The sequence below is a fragment of the Rhipicephalus sanguineus genome, chromosome 2, assembly GCF_013339695.2.
Source record: "Rhipicephalus sanguineus isolate Rsan-2018 chromosome 2, BIME_Rsan_1.4, whole genome shotgun sequence".
Taxonomy (NCBI): domain Eukaryota; kingdom Metazoa; phylum Arthropoda; class Arachnida; order Ixodida; family Ixodidae; genus Rhipicephalus; species Rhipicephalus sanguineus.
This window is the reverse complement of record NC_051177.1, coordinates 34,032,671-34,049,138: the sequence shown is the minus strand read 5'-3', so window position 1 is coordinate 34,049,138 and position 16,468 is coordinate 34,032,671. Positions and strand designations below refer to the sequence as shown.

The following is a 16,468-nucleotide window of genomic DNA, read 5'->3' as shown; positions in this document are numbered from 1 at the left end:
TGAATTTTCATATTCTTCTTATCCGCTGGCGTAAAGAATTCTTTGTTGATATACTCACTAACGTGCAATTTTAAGCAATTTTTTTTCAACGAGAGAACATGTGCAACACAGCAACGTCTCAGAAGTCTTTGTACAGTTGCACAAACCGTCGTAGGACACCGCCTCTATTCGCGCTATTGCCGCTTATAGCTCCCATTTCGTGGCGATTAGTGGTACAAAAAATATTTAAGAAGGCCTAAAACAGGAAAACAAATATAAGTAAAATAGAGAGGTGGTTCTGTATCGAACATTCACATTGAATGAGTACAGAAACACAATACAGAGGGCGCCCTTAATAGCTATGAGCACGAAGTATCGTCAACTTATCTGTTGAGACAATAGAAAATTCAGTGCCTATGGAAAATTACCTGAAATAGCTCGTTGGGACGCTCACGAGTAAAACGGAGAATTCAGTAAAACAAGGTTTCTTGAATACCCTTCCTAACATTTTTAAGATGGTTGCTAATGCTTTCCGTTGTTATAATGCGAACTCAATTTCGCTATTTTCCTAAGCGGTAAGCAGAATGTTTTGTACTGTATACTCAAGGCACGCCCACATAACTATATATTTGTTTTCAAAATCTCCTTGGCAACGTGTAAATGTGTAAGCAGTAGTACAAATAAATCAGACAGTTAGAAGAATAAAGCAGAGATCTTATTTTGGTAGCGCGTTACAAAAGACATACTTCAGTGACCAGACCGAAAAACAGTACAGTGACCTAGGTAATGCATGGGATGCAAAATTACAGCTAAGAAAGCACTTGTGCTAATAATCAAATTATGATTTCATACATTTTTTGAATAAATGTAACAGGAATTGAAAAATACGGTACGCCAAGATATTTTCTGTTAGGTAAACGCTTGCTCTATTAGATCTAGTATCAGTACCAGTGGTTCTAAAGTTGTTAGAATCTTATTTGCATATAATTAAATTCATTGCATGCAGTCAAACTTACATCCACGGGATTCTTCAAATCGCTGATACGTAAAATCCACGAAACGCAAAGCAACCCCATTCTCACACGCGTCACATTTCGTTACGAATAAAGACGCAAGGGAATCTTCAATAACGACACTGTAGCAACATCAGAATTTGCGCGATAGACGACGCACGCTGTGGAGTACGCGGCGCAGGACAGTGACTGAGAGCAAGTGTCGCGGCATCGGCGCAACCAAAAAGAAAAAAAAATCGAGAAAACAAAAGGTACGTGGGCTCGGCGTACACGTCCGCGCGCTTGTCTTCCTCATATTCTGCCCTGACTGGATGACTCTGGCGTAAAGATAAAATAACGTCACTGCACTTAGACTTATTCAGATGGCTTAGTGGCACCAGTTCCAGCTTGAGAAGCGGAGCTTGGCCAGCGATTATTGTTTCGCACGGTTGTGTTGCAATAGAAGTATCTTGTATCTTAAGATACACGATACATTGTCGAATGTATCGGAAATACAGATACAGATACTCGTTTTTCGAGACGTATCGCGATACAGATACAAGATACCCATAGAGTATCTAAGATAGTATCTAAGATACATGTATCTTCGATACTGCCCAGCACTGAACGCACACCTAAGACGACTGGAAGGCGAAAGCCATCTTCTTTTTCTTCTCAGTCAATGTATTGTTATGGTGGTCTAGCCACCATAGTATTGTTCATGCGCCGCCACCCTCCGGAAGCTTTCCGCACCTAACGTGGTTTTGCATTGCCTCCAGGATCGGAGGCACATCACCTGGTTTTGCACTGCCTCCGTGATGGGCCCACCGTTGAGCAAGCTACTATGCCATGTGATGACGTCATCATGTCACGTCATAATTACTACGAAGAAGACAGGGCGTGCAAACACGGACACATGAAAGAAGTCACGACACCACAAACGCCGACCAACAACTCATCCGTCATAATTACGTCACAATTTTTGCGATACGTGACGTCATCATGTGATAATTTTTTTGTATCACTTGTGTGGACGCCGACGGGAGACCCCGATGCGGGACGCCTGTCAATTTTCGCGTTTGATGAGGCATCCAAGGCTTTCGGCTTAATAAGATACTTGATTGCTGGGAACTTCCCTTCTTGTCTAGAGTTTGGCATTTGCCACGCGTTACTCTTTTTATGTGATTATTAAGACATGTGACCAAATCCATACATGATTCTCGTTTGGGACTGATGTTTCTTGGGCAAGTTGGAATAGCATATTGTATTTTTGGACGCTCTTGATGAAGACAAGGACAGACACGGTGAGGTACACAAAAAAATAGCCACAAACGGAAGCGCTCTAGCAATTGAAGTTTATTAAAGCACCGTGCCTACATTTATACATGCCAACTCGCACCATGTCACTCATGCTATCGCACCATCGAGTTAAGGACCTACAATTCGTTTTGCGACAAAGCAACCGACGGTGAGCTGACACAAATGGCACCTTCCTTGATTATAGTTTCTGCCTTTGTGCTTTCTCGTGCTTCTATCTTTATGGTGGTTTATCATACGGCAATTTGAAAACATGGGTGAGCAACCATAGTCATTGCAGTGAATCCATAGGTGACCATCCCTGTACCGTGCAACATTTTATGTGTATTCTCTCAGGCGGTCATTTATATATCTGCTTGTTTTGCCCGATGTATCTTGCGGCACATGCCAGTAGCACGCTGTGGACCACCTTTTCTGCGTAGGCCACAAGGGGGTTTTGATAATTTTTCTGGCATCCTCTTGGTTTATCTCCAAACGGTTCTGTGAGCTTGCACAAATTCGATTCGACTTTCGAATGGCTAGTATTTGAAATTTCGAATAATTCGACAGTACGAATATCTAAAACGCGACAAAGGCCAATGGTGCAACTTGGTGAAGGTGGGATGGCTAAAACTAACGCTAACGTCGTTACAATAGGCCTTTCGTTAAAACTTTCACCGATTTCCTGGTTCGAAAATGAGCGCATGTTTACTTTAGAGGAGGTTATGTTACTTCAGCACGTAAAAAAAAAAGAAAGACAAGAAAAGTGGCAAGCCCTTCTCCACTTCGCTTCCTGACTTCTTGCAAAGTTCGGTCGCATATGCCGCAAGGGCCGTAAAACAGACTTTGGCTGGCGAAACCCTTGATGATTGGTTTCAGATGCGAAAATTTGTTCACGCTGCGCAGTCGCCGCTGCCGCACTGACCACTCGTTCAGAAACTGCGTTCTGTCAGAAACTCCCATCGTTTCGGCGTGCAATCAAAACGCTGCTGTAAACGGGCGCCGGAAGATTTTCGGGCCCAGAGCACCCACAATAACGTGACCATTGTCAGATGAGCCGTATTGCACGGTTATAGGAAAAAAAAGGCTATCTACTGCACCACCCTCTGCTACCCATTAGGAAGTTAAAAGTGGCGCTGCTGACTAGAATGGCGGCTCTTCTATCAACATGGTTGCACGCCCATAAAAGCTGGAAAAAGAAAAATAAAGGCTCCCCAACAAGCGCGCAAGCTGTCACCACGCGGTACCTTCCTTGATTTCTTTTTTTTTTTTTTGTCTTGCCGTAATTGGCGGTGCGCGCCTCGATACTATTCGATATTCGATTCGATATTCGATATTTTCGGCCACTATTCGGCACTATTCGATTCGAATTCGATTCGATTCTAAATTTTACTATTCGCACACTCCTAGAGAAAATTTGTTGCTGAAGTTACCTCGACTAGACTTCGTGTGATATCTGAACAATTGCTATTGCGTGATCCACATTGTTCTCGACAGACGGCGACGCTTACAGAAGCACGGATAGGTGGTTCAGTTGGTTGCCCTTTTCATTGAGAACTTCTTCAAAGCATAACAATAATGAAAACCAAACACAAGGTGAATTCAATACAGGATAAAGCGCGTAATTTATATTTACCTTATTCTCATTGTGGCCTGTGTTATCTCTTGCCACTGTCTTTCTCCTCTTGGTTGCGCTTTGAAAAAAAAAAACATACCCTTAATGTGACGCGCGCACATCTTATATCGAATTGGCTATATCGGATATATCACTCATCCGGGCGCCCTATTTTCATTATGAGTCAATGGTCCGCACAAAATTCAATCAGTCCTTATAAAAGCTAGCCAACTTGTCTAAGCTGCGTAACGTATATATCATGTTGCAATGCACTTAGCTTTATTTTTATTCATCGTCATTAACGGGATGTATTACGTCATTGAAGCTATAGTAGTGTCGAATTTACACATTCGCGGCGCCAATCCTGTCCTTACGCTTATATCATGCTCTCACTTACTCAAGCTCGATCTAATCTACTTTTCGTAAATGGAACGCTGCGGATGCCTTGCAGTGAAAGCTTTTATTCCTTCAAGCCACATTTGCTGTCTGTCTGTCTGTCTATCTATCTATCTATCTATCTATCTATCTATCTATCTATCTATCTATCTATCTATCTATCTATCTATCTATCTATCTATCTATCCCCTCTTCTTTATTTATGCTGACACACACCTCTCCCCCCGTGCACAGTAGTAACCAAACGGGATACTCGTGCCGCCGGCTGCTGCGTTCCCTTAGAGGCACCGGAATGAACGACACGTCGCATAGCGTCTTTGTCTGTTAGTCGGACATGGCCATTGTCGTAACGATTTTGTAGGGCCTTCATAGATTGCTCTCCTCTTACATTCTACCACTTCCCCTTTATTAGGGGCGAAGCTCCTTAAGGCGGCACCCGTTCGTCCCTCGTAGTCGTAGTCGTAGTCCGAAACCAGTCTTACGCTTTGACCTCCAAGGTGGTGCCGGTGGGAGATTTTTCCTGTGCGTTGTTGAACAATAAAAAATTCGCAGCGGTAGCTAAAAGCCGACTTCTTCTGTCTCTCATTCCCATTAGCAGCCATTCTTTACCTCCAAGGTAGTGCCTGGTGAGATTTCTCCTGTGCGTGATTAATCAATAACAATTTTGTTCAAAACGCTGTTGATTGATGAAATAAACCAACGAAAGACGCCAGATGTTTTGTAAAAGCAAAACGGAAGAACGCCAGATGTTTCTAAAGCAAGAGGAAAAGACGCCAGCTGCTTAACGAAAGACGCCAGATGTTTTCTAAAGCAATGGTTTTCTAAACAATGACAATTCACAGCGTACATGTAAAATTAAAGTGAGCTGCATGTCGTCATAACTCATCGAACCTTTAGTATAAACGCGCCCTATCTCACGTCGGTGATGATGTACTGGGCAGAATTCACGGAAGATTCACGGTTTACCGATGAACCTCCGCAGCTTCGCCCACTCATCATCATTCACTCCGTGGATATGCTGTGATTTTTTTTTTCTAATATACCGCTCTCTTATCCCTCCCTCCTATCCCTCCTATCCCTTCCCCAGTGTACGGTAGCATACCAGGTTTCCTAGACTGGTTAACAACCTTACCTTTCCTCTCTATCCTGTTCCTTCCTTCCTTCCTTCCTTCTTTCCGGCTAGCCAACTGGAGACCTTTGGTCAACCTTCCTCTCTTTATTTTGCCTGCCTTTCCTTTGCCTTTCTGTACCTTTTCTGTCTTTTGCTGTAGCTATAAAAACAAACTTCTGTCTGAGTTGTAAGACTGTTTCGACTTCCGACAGGAGGCGGTGCTAGCCTGGATCCGCGACAGGTACGGCGACGAGCTTCTCGACGCGTACGACCGGCGACAATTGACCGAGGGCTCGTTCGAGAGGAAGCCCGTCTTCTGAATAAAGCCCACCATGCCCACCACCTCCTGCCCACACGTCTCGCGCCTGCTGGGAGAGCCAAGCGCACTCCGTATCCAAGAAGACGCCCGCGGCGCTGTCGAGCTCGCCCGGTTAACCTTCGTCGTGGTTCTACGAACGCCGCTGCGCGGCGCCACCTGAGAAACTACGTGTCCATGCGATTTGCCCAAATAAAGGCCCTCCGGGCCCCATAGCTGCTACCAGTCCTATACTTTGCTTATGCGCGTCAAGTGAATATTATAATCTAGCATGCTAGCACCCCGGACTCCGGAGGAGGCGTTCGATGTCAATTAACGTGTGTGTGTATGTGTGTGTGTGCGTGTGTTTGCGGGTAGCTCTACCGATACGATTCACATGCAACGACTGGTCTACTCCATTGCCCGTCATCGTTTATCTCGAGGATTTCCTTCTTTCTTGCGATAACGGCACTTGCATTAGGATCATTGAGACCTATGCATTTTGGGGGCATACAATACGAGCACTCAATCGAGCACACAAATTAGTTCCATTGGCGATATGTATATGTATTCGCGGCAGTAAACTTAAACGATGTCAGATAATGATATGCCCCTCGTAGACCACAAAGCGTCGTTTGCGACTCCGTTAACTTGGATGGAACATTCAATGTGGGAACCTAACAGCTCTGTGAAGCTGGAATTTTGTAACTGAATAACAACTGTTAAATCATACCCTTAAGAACTTTCACTTAGGAGATGGTATAAGCTGCGTAGATATATTGTAGAACGATATAGTGCGCGACAGGAAAGAAATAGCACGTGCAATGAAAAAAGCACTGTCAGAGCAGCAGCCTAAATGTATTAATGAGAAAACGCCAAGGCATTGTTATCGCTTAACGTAAAGTTTTGCGTCTAACTTGATTTATTGTTCTTTGAATTATTTCTTTTTTGTTTATTTCGCCCCTGAAATTATTTTTTTCATTTATTTATTTTTACCGTAGCATGCGAATTGTCCCTAGCAGCTCATGTATCGTACCAGCGACTACGTTAGACAAATCAAGAAAAACGTGTAGTGTAGGAGTCCTAATGATTTAATCGGTTTTAAGCTATAGCATCTCCAAATTCACTTACGTTTGTTATAGGAAGAGCCCCGAGATGTAGAGAAATACCGGAATTACGTCTCAAAATGGGCAAGTGAATGTATAGCTCGTTATTCAAACGTCCCGTGTACACAGGCCTACGGAGTACACAGGGTTAAAGATATTGTTAAGTCGTGATTATAGATTACACCGACCGTCATAAACGATGATAATGGGCCATTTTTCGTTTCAAGGCATCGGAACGCTTTGTGCAACCATACCCCATAAGGTACGCGCAATTTACGATTCTAGTAGGCCATTCAGTCACTACGGCGACAAACCCGGTTCAGGTCCCTCGTCAATGGGCGCCTGTGCTAGTATAGGTGTGATAGAGGCATTGTGTCACCCGTCCGTTCAAACTGCCCCTCCTTTCGTCAACAGGTGCCGTGTTAATTGCTTTCGTTCATACTCGTAATCGTGGCTACCATTGCTCCCGATCTTCCTTTGCAACTATCAAGAGCTACGTATCCCGCCATTATCTACTCTTCGCGGCTACGCGCTTCATCCCTGTGTGTGCATAACTCCTGACGTCAGCCCTGCTTTAAAAGGCGTCCGAAGTTGCGGCGTGTTTCTGCTTTCACATTCCGCAAAGCAAAAATAGAAAGAAAAAAAGAAACGGAACCATTACGTCACGACTGTCCGCACACTAACGTTAAGCGTAATCTGCTGCTGCCTCCGGCGCTTGATGAATCCTCGTGATATGCATGGTCTCACCTTTGCTACGTGACGCAGTTGTATACGTGTACATACGTATGTGAACGTCGGAACAATATACTTTGCGTTTCGGTTTTCACTTGTCGTGACGTCACTAGTGACGCGAAGGTGACCTGTGTACTCGAGACATGTGTTTAGAATCAGTGTTCTTCAGTATTTGCATTCTGTCCTCTGTGTGCGCCAAAGGAGAATAAAGACAACCAAAACGTATGAACAACGCTGTCCGAAGAACTCTGTCGAGCGTCTGCAATCCCTTCGCATTGAATTGACACTGTGTCATCATTTCGCCGGTAAGGACGGTTAGCAGCATGTCGTAATCTATCTATCTATCTATCTATCTATCTATCTATCTATCTATCTATCTATCTATCTATCTATCTATCTATCTATCTATCTATCTATCTATCTATCTATCTATCTATCTATCTATCTATCTATCTATCTAAGGCGCTGACAGTCATCAGATCGGCAGGGAGATTCTCGCAGTTTCCTGCGTTCCCACAACTCAGCGCTGGTCTTCTGATTCCACGAATGACATATACAGTGAAACCTCGGTGATACGATCGCAGCTCATACGAATTTCGGGGTGATACGAATTTTTCGTTAATCCCGGTCAAGGCCCATTGGCCTCAATGTGATGGAGTACGGTTGTTGCGAACAGATTTTCACCCAGCGACGTTTGATACGAACGTTCGCTACCACCCAGGTTCGAAGAGGTGCTGTCCGCGCTGTCGCGGAAGACGCGCCAAGCACGTGCTAGCACGGGAACGCAAGCGTGGGCATGCGCGCCGCACCGCCAAATCGTCAGAATCACGGTGTAAAAAAAAAACAATTTTCTTACGGTGAGAATAAACCTTCAGAGACGCGTCACGGCTTCCTAGTGTCTCGGGTCTCAACGCACCTGGTTCATTAAATAAATGCACACGTACGGGCCGTATATTTACGAGTGCTGGTATGATTGCCGACATCTAAAACCTTAACTGACAATCATTCAGGATTCTTCTTGACGTTGCCGCAGCCCTGGCAAACAACAAATGAAAATGTACGCCAACTTTCTTTAATCGCATGCTAATTTTGCATGCTTTGTGGTGATACGAATTTCGGATGATACGAATACTTTTGGTGGTCCCGTGAGATTCCTATCACCGAGGTTTCACTGTAATTCCACGAATGATATATACATTGCCGTACGTCGGATTTCATTCGTATCGTTACTAGCACATGAGAAACCAAGAAAATTTAAGGACAGTGCTTTTTGTGCTTTCTGGGACAGTGCTTCGAGTGCACTTGGCACCCGAATGACTGAATTGTTTTCACTAGCCCAAGTCTCAACCGCATTCTGTCAGATATTCTGGAAACAAATTTCATTTTCATCCTTTTCAATATCGAGGGTATGAAAGCTTTTGATACTACTATCTACAGAAACTCCTTTAAATGCGTAAGCATTGATACGCCTATTCAACGAGTAAGCTAAGTGTCCGTCCTTCCATACCTCTGTAGCGCAAGACGATTCACTATAAGGAAATAAACGTACACAACAAAATAAATTAGAAAGGAAGGTTGTTGGCGGTGAGGGGTTTCGTGCCAGCTGTTCCGCGATCATAAGCCGACTCTCTCACCCACCCAAGCTTGGAGAAGGGGAATATACGTGACGTATATTTGTCCCGTGGCTGCGACGGTGAACAATGCAGCAAATCAGACCGACGAAGAGTGAACTCTTCATTGGGAGAACTTGTGCCCAGCAAAGCAAGTGACACTCACTGTACAAGCGGTAACACTCGCAATACAACGATAGCGGTGAGCACGCGGTCGCGGTCGTCGATAACCTAAGTCGTGGATGGTGGGTACCTATACACACGGAATCGCTCATTTCAGCGTTATCTCTGCTGCTCATATAAGTTCAGATTGTAGTAGTACATGGTTTTTCCGCGCGTTGTTGCGCAGGCAATGCGCCTGCGCTACGCGCGTGGCTTCCACCTAGTGACAACACGTGTAACAGTTTTTGTCAGTGAAACCTGGCCACAAAACAGGGAAACAAGTACATGTTGCGATATGGTCGCTTCAATATTTACAGCGCGAGACGACACTGACGACACCACAGAGAAAAAGGTGCAAAAGACACACACAGCGCTGACTGACAACGGTTATTGTATTGTGGACACGGTAGCGTTGAACGAGTGAAACAAAACAAATGCAGGAGGGCAACAAATTTTCCGTGCAGTCTTCGTAGAAATGTTTCCGAAGAGAAAAGCGCTCTCTCGGACACTATAAAAAGACGGCACGAAGCATTGTACAAGTAAGATGGGTTTCGACTTTGCGAAAGTTTAATGGCAAGCATGACAAATGCCCGATGTATTTCGGCAGTCGCGAGGTGCGCGTTCCGTTGGGCCTATCTAGACGCTTACGAGTGCCAAGAAGAGGATGAAAGACACCATGCCGACATCAACGTTCCAGGGAAGGCCGTGACGCGGATCGAGACAGGAAGTACAAGCGCGTGGCACTGGACGTCATCGGGAAAAAAGAGCGCACCACTCGCCGCAGCACAGCATCGCATGAAGACGAAACAGCAGGTAATTCGTAGAAGGCACTTACGTATTCCTTAAACAAATCCCGGAGGAGATTCTGTGGGAATAGCTCTTTATGGCAGACATAAGGGAGAGGTTCACCTCTCACCACCAAAAAAAAAAAGATGTATAACAAAAGCCCGGAAATAAAAGAAAACTAATAAAAAGGCAGCAGTGGTTCTAGTTAATGGCTCTATAGTATAGATAAAATAATTAAGATTAAGTTGAGTGAAGCAAAGAGTTTAGTTAGCTCCGTGAATAGCTAATTAAGCCCTAAATAAAATGGCCACTTGCAACCTGAAAGTACTGAAAAGTGCCTACTGAACATATAAAAGTGAACATAGCAAAGCGAATTTGGTGGGCATGCGTAGTCCCCAACCGTCGGGATAGGAAGGAGTATACTTACGCCGTGTAATAATTAGTATTAATTAATGGTTTCATTAGACCGCAGAACGCCTATATCTTAGCTGCAAATAGAGCTAGCAAGACGCGGTTTCGCGTGTACTACACGTACGACAGCAGACTACAGTAGTGAACTGTCCTTCGTCACTCACTTGATTGTAAGGAAACAGGTGATGTCACTTGCTGCCCCCGCGTAGTGCACGCCGCTCCCTCGGCTCTCGCGGCGGCGTTCGCATCGCGCGCTCTCTCGCTAAGCCGCGTCATGCGCACGTCGGGCACCTTGGCTAGACTTCTCGCTGAGGTCTCGTGACGGCACCTGCATTGCGCCCTCCTTCGCTGCTCTCCTCTGGTTCGGCGTTCGCTTGCGCCGATGCGTTCGGATACGTCAGCAGTCGCCTGGCCAGATCCCGCTGTTGCAAGACGTGTGCGCTTTTGCGCTGGCTTGCACTCACTCCGTTCCCATACAATGGAGGTGGACGACGGTGACAACTAGTTCCTAACGGGCTGTGTGCGCTCACATAGTCCAAAAGTTTATTTAAAGGGTCCTCAAAGTTTACCGGAACGGTAAATTCCACACAGAGTTGCCATCACAGAAAGTTAACCCAGCTAGCGCCGCTACGTTCCCTAAGCTCAGCTAAGGACACCTAAATTTTCGATCCCTTGGCATCGGACGCTGAAAGTTTCCATACCGCACGTGGTCGCAGTCATCATATTTGCCGTAAACGCTTCCAGCGTCACGGTTTTTGCAGCTACTGCATTGGAGGTCAACATGAAGTTCTTATATAAGCCAATTCGCTGAAGCTTGCGTGGAGTGTACGGGTATAACGTGTGTATCCGGTGATATACCGGCCTCTGCAATACAAGATACCGTGGTGGTCTGGACAATGAATCTTTCCTTTAAAGGACCCCTCACCAACCTCTGAAAATACAGTAAACGAGCGCCAGTGGCGTAGCCAAGGGGGGGGGGGGGGGTTGGAGGGGTCGAACCCCCCCCCCCCCCCAAAAAAAAAAATTTTTTTTTCAGTTTTGCTTGCGTATATATACACGCACACATACGAACGCACGCACGAACATACATAAAGTATGGTTGAACCCCCCCCCCCTGAAAAGAATTTCTGGCTACGCCCCTGACGAGCGCGTTATTCTCTCCTGGCGTTTCTCGTCCTTCTGGCGCGCTTCGTGACGCAAGAACAGTGATTCACGGGACATCATCGCGGTACATACTCTCGATTGGTTCATACAAACCTCCTTGGTTCATACACGCGAAATATCGGTTGTGAATTGTCTCCAACACTGCTTTGCCATGCAGCTGCCCACCCGTTCCTCCGTGTCTCGCATGCCTATCAAGCGCGATCACCTGATCTCACTTCACCTTGTGCGTTTTTGACTGCGCAAGCGGAGATGCCAGCGTGCACGTAGCCGACAAGCACGAAATCCTGACAGGCTCCACGCTTAGTGCTGGCATTGTACACACGTTTTTTTAAGAAATAAGTGGGAAGGAGGAGATGGCCATGGCCTATCTAGAAAGAAACCTCTCCCTCGTCTTTGAACTCGGGGTGGTGAGGGGCTCTTCAAGCAAATGCTTCTTAGTCGTCAGGTTTAACCCTTTCAGACGCCACCTATGAAGAACTCTCTGTAAACGCGCCAAATTCGATACAATGTTATTTCAAGGCACTCGATATTATATAGCAACAAAAATAATGTCGTAATACATTCATTTATGCGTGTTATAGTAATCATGGCTAATTACTTTGTACTATATATAATATGAAGCTATTCATGCTCTGTTTTTGCATAAATAGAATGAAATCTCAGGCTTGAAATATAGTGCAAGTTCGTTTTCGCTTATGTCCATGTTGAAGAAATAAAAATTATACTTTTGACGTGGGTCGCGGGAAGCGCCACGTCGAACAACTCGTCAAATATGGTAGCGCCTTCAGCAAATTGATCGTATGCAACAGCACACTACGAAATGAAGTTAAATGAAGACAAATTTATTATGCAGGAGGTTCAATTCATCCAAAACTCAATGTATTGTGCTCTTTCTTAGCCCCAAGTCGTTACAAATAGCAAGAACAAGTGGTGTACACAATCGTGTACGTAACGTCTTAAAGGGTTAATGTGTAATTGCAGAAATGTCAGTGTCTTTAGATTTGTAGATCGATGTTAAACAACCTCGATGATCAAGATTATTCGCGAGTCCACGTCCTACAGCACGCTTCACAGTAGAGAGATGAAAAAAGGAAGGCCAGGAGGTTATAACCAGATATTAGCATCTGGTTTGCTACCCAGCACTGGGATGGGGGGAAATAAGGGCAAGAAAGGGGGTGTAGTGAGAGAGGGAAAAAAAGAGGATAAAAAATGCATACACACACAGGATAAAAAACAACAACACACACAGGAAGGGCGTTCTGGTTGCAGTCGTTAAGAAAGGCCGATCGATCGCAATTATAATTAGGCGTTGGCAGAAAAAAAAAACACAATATGAACAATTTAACGTAGATTAAATCTGCAAGAAGATTTTAAATTACTTCGTCTCGAGGTCCATGTTGTCTGGGAACGTCTTTCAAGAATATACCCAGGGTGGGCGGAGCTAATTCAGACCTCACCTACGTCAACGACAGCGTCAGTGCGAGAGAGAACCAGCTCGATATACGCGACTGCTGTTCGATATCTATAAAACGTTTTAAAAAGAAAACTGTTTCCACACCACCACCCTATAAAAAACGTTCGTTGGCCAGAAGCATATGCTAGACTAATTCGGCAACGCCTCTCACGAGCCGGCTCTATTCTTTCCCCTATTTTGTTTTGATTCATTTCTTACCTGTCGACTCTCAAATAGAGCGCCACGTGACGCAGTAGTTCGGAATCGAAACGAGAAAGTAATATCTATAGACTCACAAATGACCGGCCTTGTGGGAGAACCGCAGAAATATTTCCATCTCCAGAAAACGGCGCCCGTGTGTTCTCTATTCAAGAACATATACCGCACTGATCGATGTCGATTGTTATCTCGTCAGGGCGTGTGAAGTGAAAATGAAAGAACTGGTACCCGCGCAAGTGCGTAAGCGACCACGCCACGTGATTTATCGAGCAGTATTGCCATCGAGCGGCGGAGTTCTAAAGAATGCGACGAGCCAATCTATGTGTTCTCGCGTGCGCAGAAAGGAAAGTAGCAGCTTGCGTAAGCTGGAATGTTGTCCTTTCTTGGTTCGTCAAGCAGGGACCGAGTGTTGCACCTTCAATTAATGAACGCTTAGTTCCTTTGTATTTCCTTCGATCCTTATTACACTACGGCAATAGCCTCTTTGTTAAGACCGCGAAACTTGGCCATTTACGCAAAAAAAAAAATTGGGCGAATTCGTTCTTAGCGCGTTCCATCATACCCTCAGTGTACTTGAAGACCAAATCCATTAATATTATCTGGTAATAAAGACCCTGGAACAAGTATTTCGGTCGGGCCTATCGGAAAAGCATTGTTAACGGTGAGGAACAGTACAAATACGCACGTCGTGCAAAGAGTCGATTATGCTGACGGCCTACGATAACTAATTTTCATTCCCGCCTGTGGCGGCTGCATTTTCGTTGGAGGCGAAAATGTTTGAGGCCCGTGTACTTAGATTTAGGTGCACGTTAAAGAACTCCAGGTGGTCGAAATTTCCGGAGCCCTCCACTACGGCTTCTCTCATAATCATGTCGTGGTTTTGGGACATTACACCCCAGATATTATTATTAACTAATTTTCACCTCTCATGTCCGATCTAACATTCGCGTGTGCTCTATCTTACCCCCAGTCCATCGCGACGACGTCACATGACTCTCTTTCATTTTCTTTCAGTATCTTCGCTCCGTCTTTCTGATGCATTGAGCACGTGTTCTTTTTGTTCCTCTTCCACCGTAGTTTCCCCTTCCATTCGAGATGTCGCGAGAGACGAAAGGCAGGCGCATACATTCTTTGTGACGTCATAAACGTCTCACCTATGAACGACGAGAATATATGCACCGCGCTGGGAACAGAGGAAAGAAAGTGATAGGGCTGTCGCTATAGATCTTACACGCTGATGAAAAGGAACGGTTCCTTTCACTGCGTGTTGAAAATAACGAGTGAGACAGTATTTACACATGCGCCTCCGCGTTTCGTAGAACGCGCTACACGGCTGGAAGGCGGGAATAAAAAAGTATATGCGTCATCTCTACCGAGTGAGCGATATATTAAAGTAGCCGTCTGTATTTTGCCGCTTGCTGAAACTTCCCAACGGCGCGTCGCAACAGTTGCCAGATTCGGAGAGGAGAAGCACCGTGGCATGACTCTACTTGCCGGCACTAAATTACTTATACGGTATTCATGCTTCTACACTAACTACATGGTTTATAAACAATCAGAAATGGCTGCTGTGGCCAAACCGCAGCACCTTTGTCTCCGTGACAGCATTTCGCCTCCATCGAAATCACTGACGAAGCATGCAAAATACTAAAAAATAGGACAATCTCTCCACACTCCATTGCCTGGTTTCTTGCACATCTCGAACCCCAACTGGGCCCCCCTCGCCAACCTCAACGACACTGCTCACTCTCGGGCTTGCGCACTAGCCCTTCGCGCTGGTGAGGACGTAGGTCTGCAGGTTGGCTGCGGCAACGTTTATAGATACTTGCATTTTTTGTCAATTTATTTGAACATGGTGACATCACAAAAGATATTACATTGTGAAAGCAAAGCCAGATCCTTGGTGTTCAAAATGAGTGGTGAAACTTTATTTACACATGTGCATATTGGCACGTTTCCTGCCAACTAAATTTTTTAACCAACTTCGCCTTCTTGCGCTCTCTGTACCCGAATGGCACTGCTGCTTTCCAAGCATTTGGCTTGAGCAAAGAAGTGCATTAGAGGTATTAAATAAAAGTGAATTATTTCAGCTAAAAACCGGTTAGTACGCTCTGGACAGCGAACAACGTTTGTGCCTCTCCCGTAAGGGGTGCCCAGGCCCCTTCAGGACCTTTAATAAAGTTAATTCTCCCTCTCTCTCTTTATGAGAGCATCCAGCACATCCCAAAATAGGTCACCAAAACATTTGCCATGCATGGCGAATTAGAACATGCATGGCAAATTTGTATTTGCCATGCATGCTCTACCGTGCTCACACAGGCATGTAGTTTCTCTGATTGGTATGCGAGGCTCCCACTGACATATTCGCGCTCAATGATCAGCATAGCCTCATGCGGCAGGGAATACCGCCTACCAAGGGCATCTTTGTAGGGCTCACAGCACGTTGTTTTCAGTTTCAGTTTCAGTTTCAGTTTATTTCGCAATCCTTTTTTTTTTTTTCAGCAATCATGTTAAAGCACAATGTTAAGTACAATGAATTCAATATTTTCATACAATAGTAATGGTCAACACAAAACAAAATGCAAATCAGATTAAAAAAGTGAAAAAAAAAAGATGCAAGAACAGGAATTAAAAGCTGCTGAAATGCAGCTTGACGGGATTCCTGACCCTAAGCAGATTGACCGCAGACATGTGATCATGTAGAAAGAAAAATAAAATACAAGCAGGTAAACAGGAAAAGTACAAGGAAGCATAACACAAGCAAGCAAAATATCAGCAAAATTAGCAGCAAATTTCAACTGCAGTTTCTTCCATTTGAAAGCCACGTAGCCTGCTAGGTAGTACAAGGCTGTTGCTTCTGATGATGGTGCACTGTACTCATGGTCGTCCATTTGCGCGGATGACGTACGTGAGGTCCACACGAATCCCGGCGCTCTTGTCGCGTAAACATCTTCCTTCGTTCCAGCGTTGTAAAAGACAACCTGCCGGTGTTTCCCCGTGTCCTCCTCAAGGTACGCCATTCTCCAGTTTATGGGGAGCTTTAAAGACGAGCTCTTTTCCGCAGTCTGTGCGAAATAAGTGCTCTGTACGGGATCAGGGAACTCTTGCTCGCACTCTACCGATGGCGCAATAGTAAGCACG

General features: G+C 45.1%; 1 protein-coding gene across 2 annotated transcripts in view; it reads left to right on the top strand.

The window, feature by feature from the left end:
• The window catches only part of LOC119382691 (uncharacterized), a 78,831-nt gene extending 72,893 nt beyond the window's left edge, over positions 1–5,938 (top strand). For both annotated transcript variants that reach the window (XM_037650502.2, XM_037650503.2), the window contains exon 5: positions 5,602–5,938. In XM_037650502.2, coding sequence (XP_037506430.1) covers positions 5,602–5,709 — 108 coding nt within the window. In that variant the 3' untranslated portion in view covers positions 5,710–5,938. The remainder of the gene's footprint in view (positions 1–5,601) is intronic.
• The last annotated feature ends 10,530 nt before the right edge of the window (positions 5,939–16,468 follow it).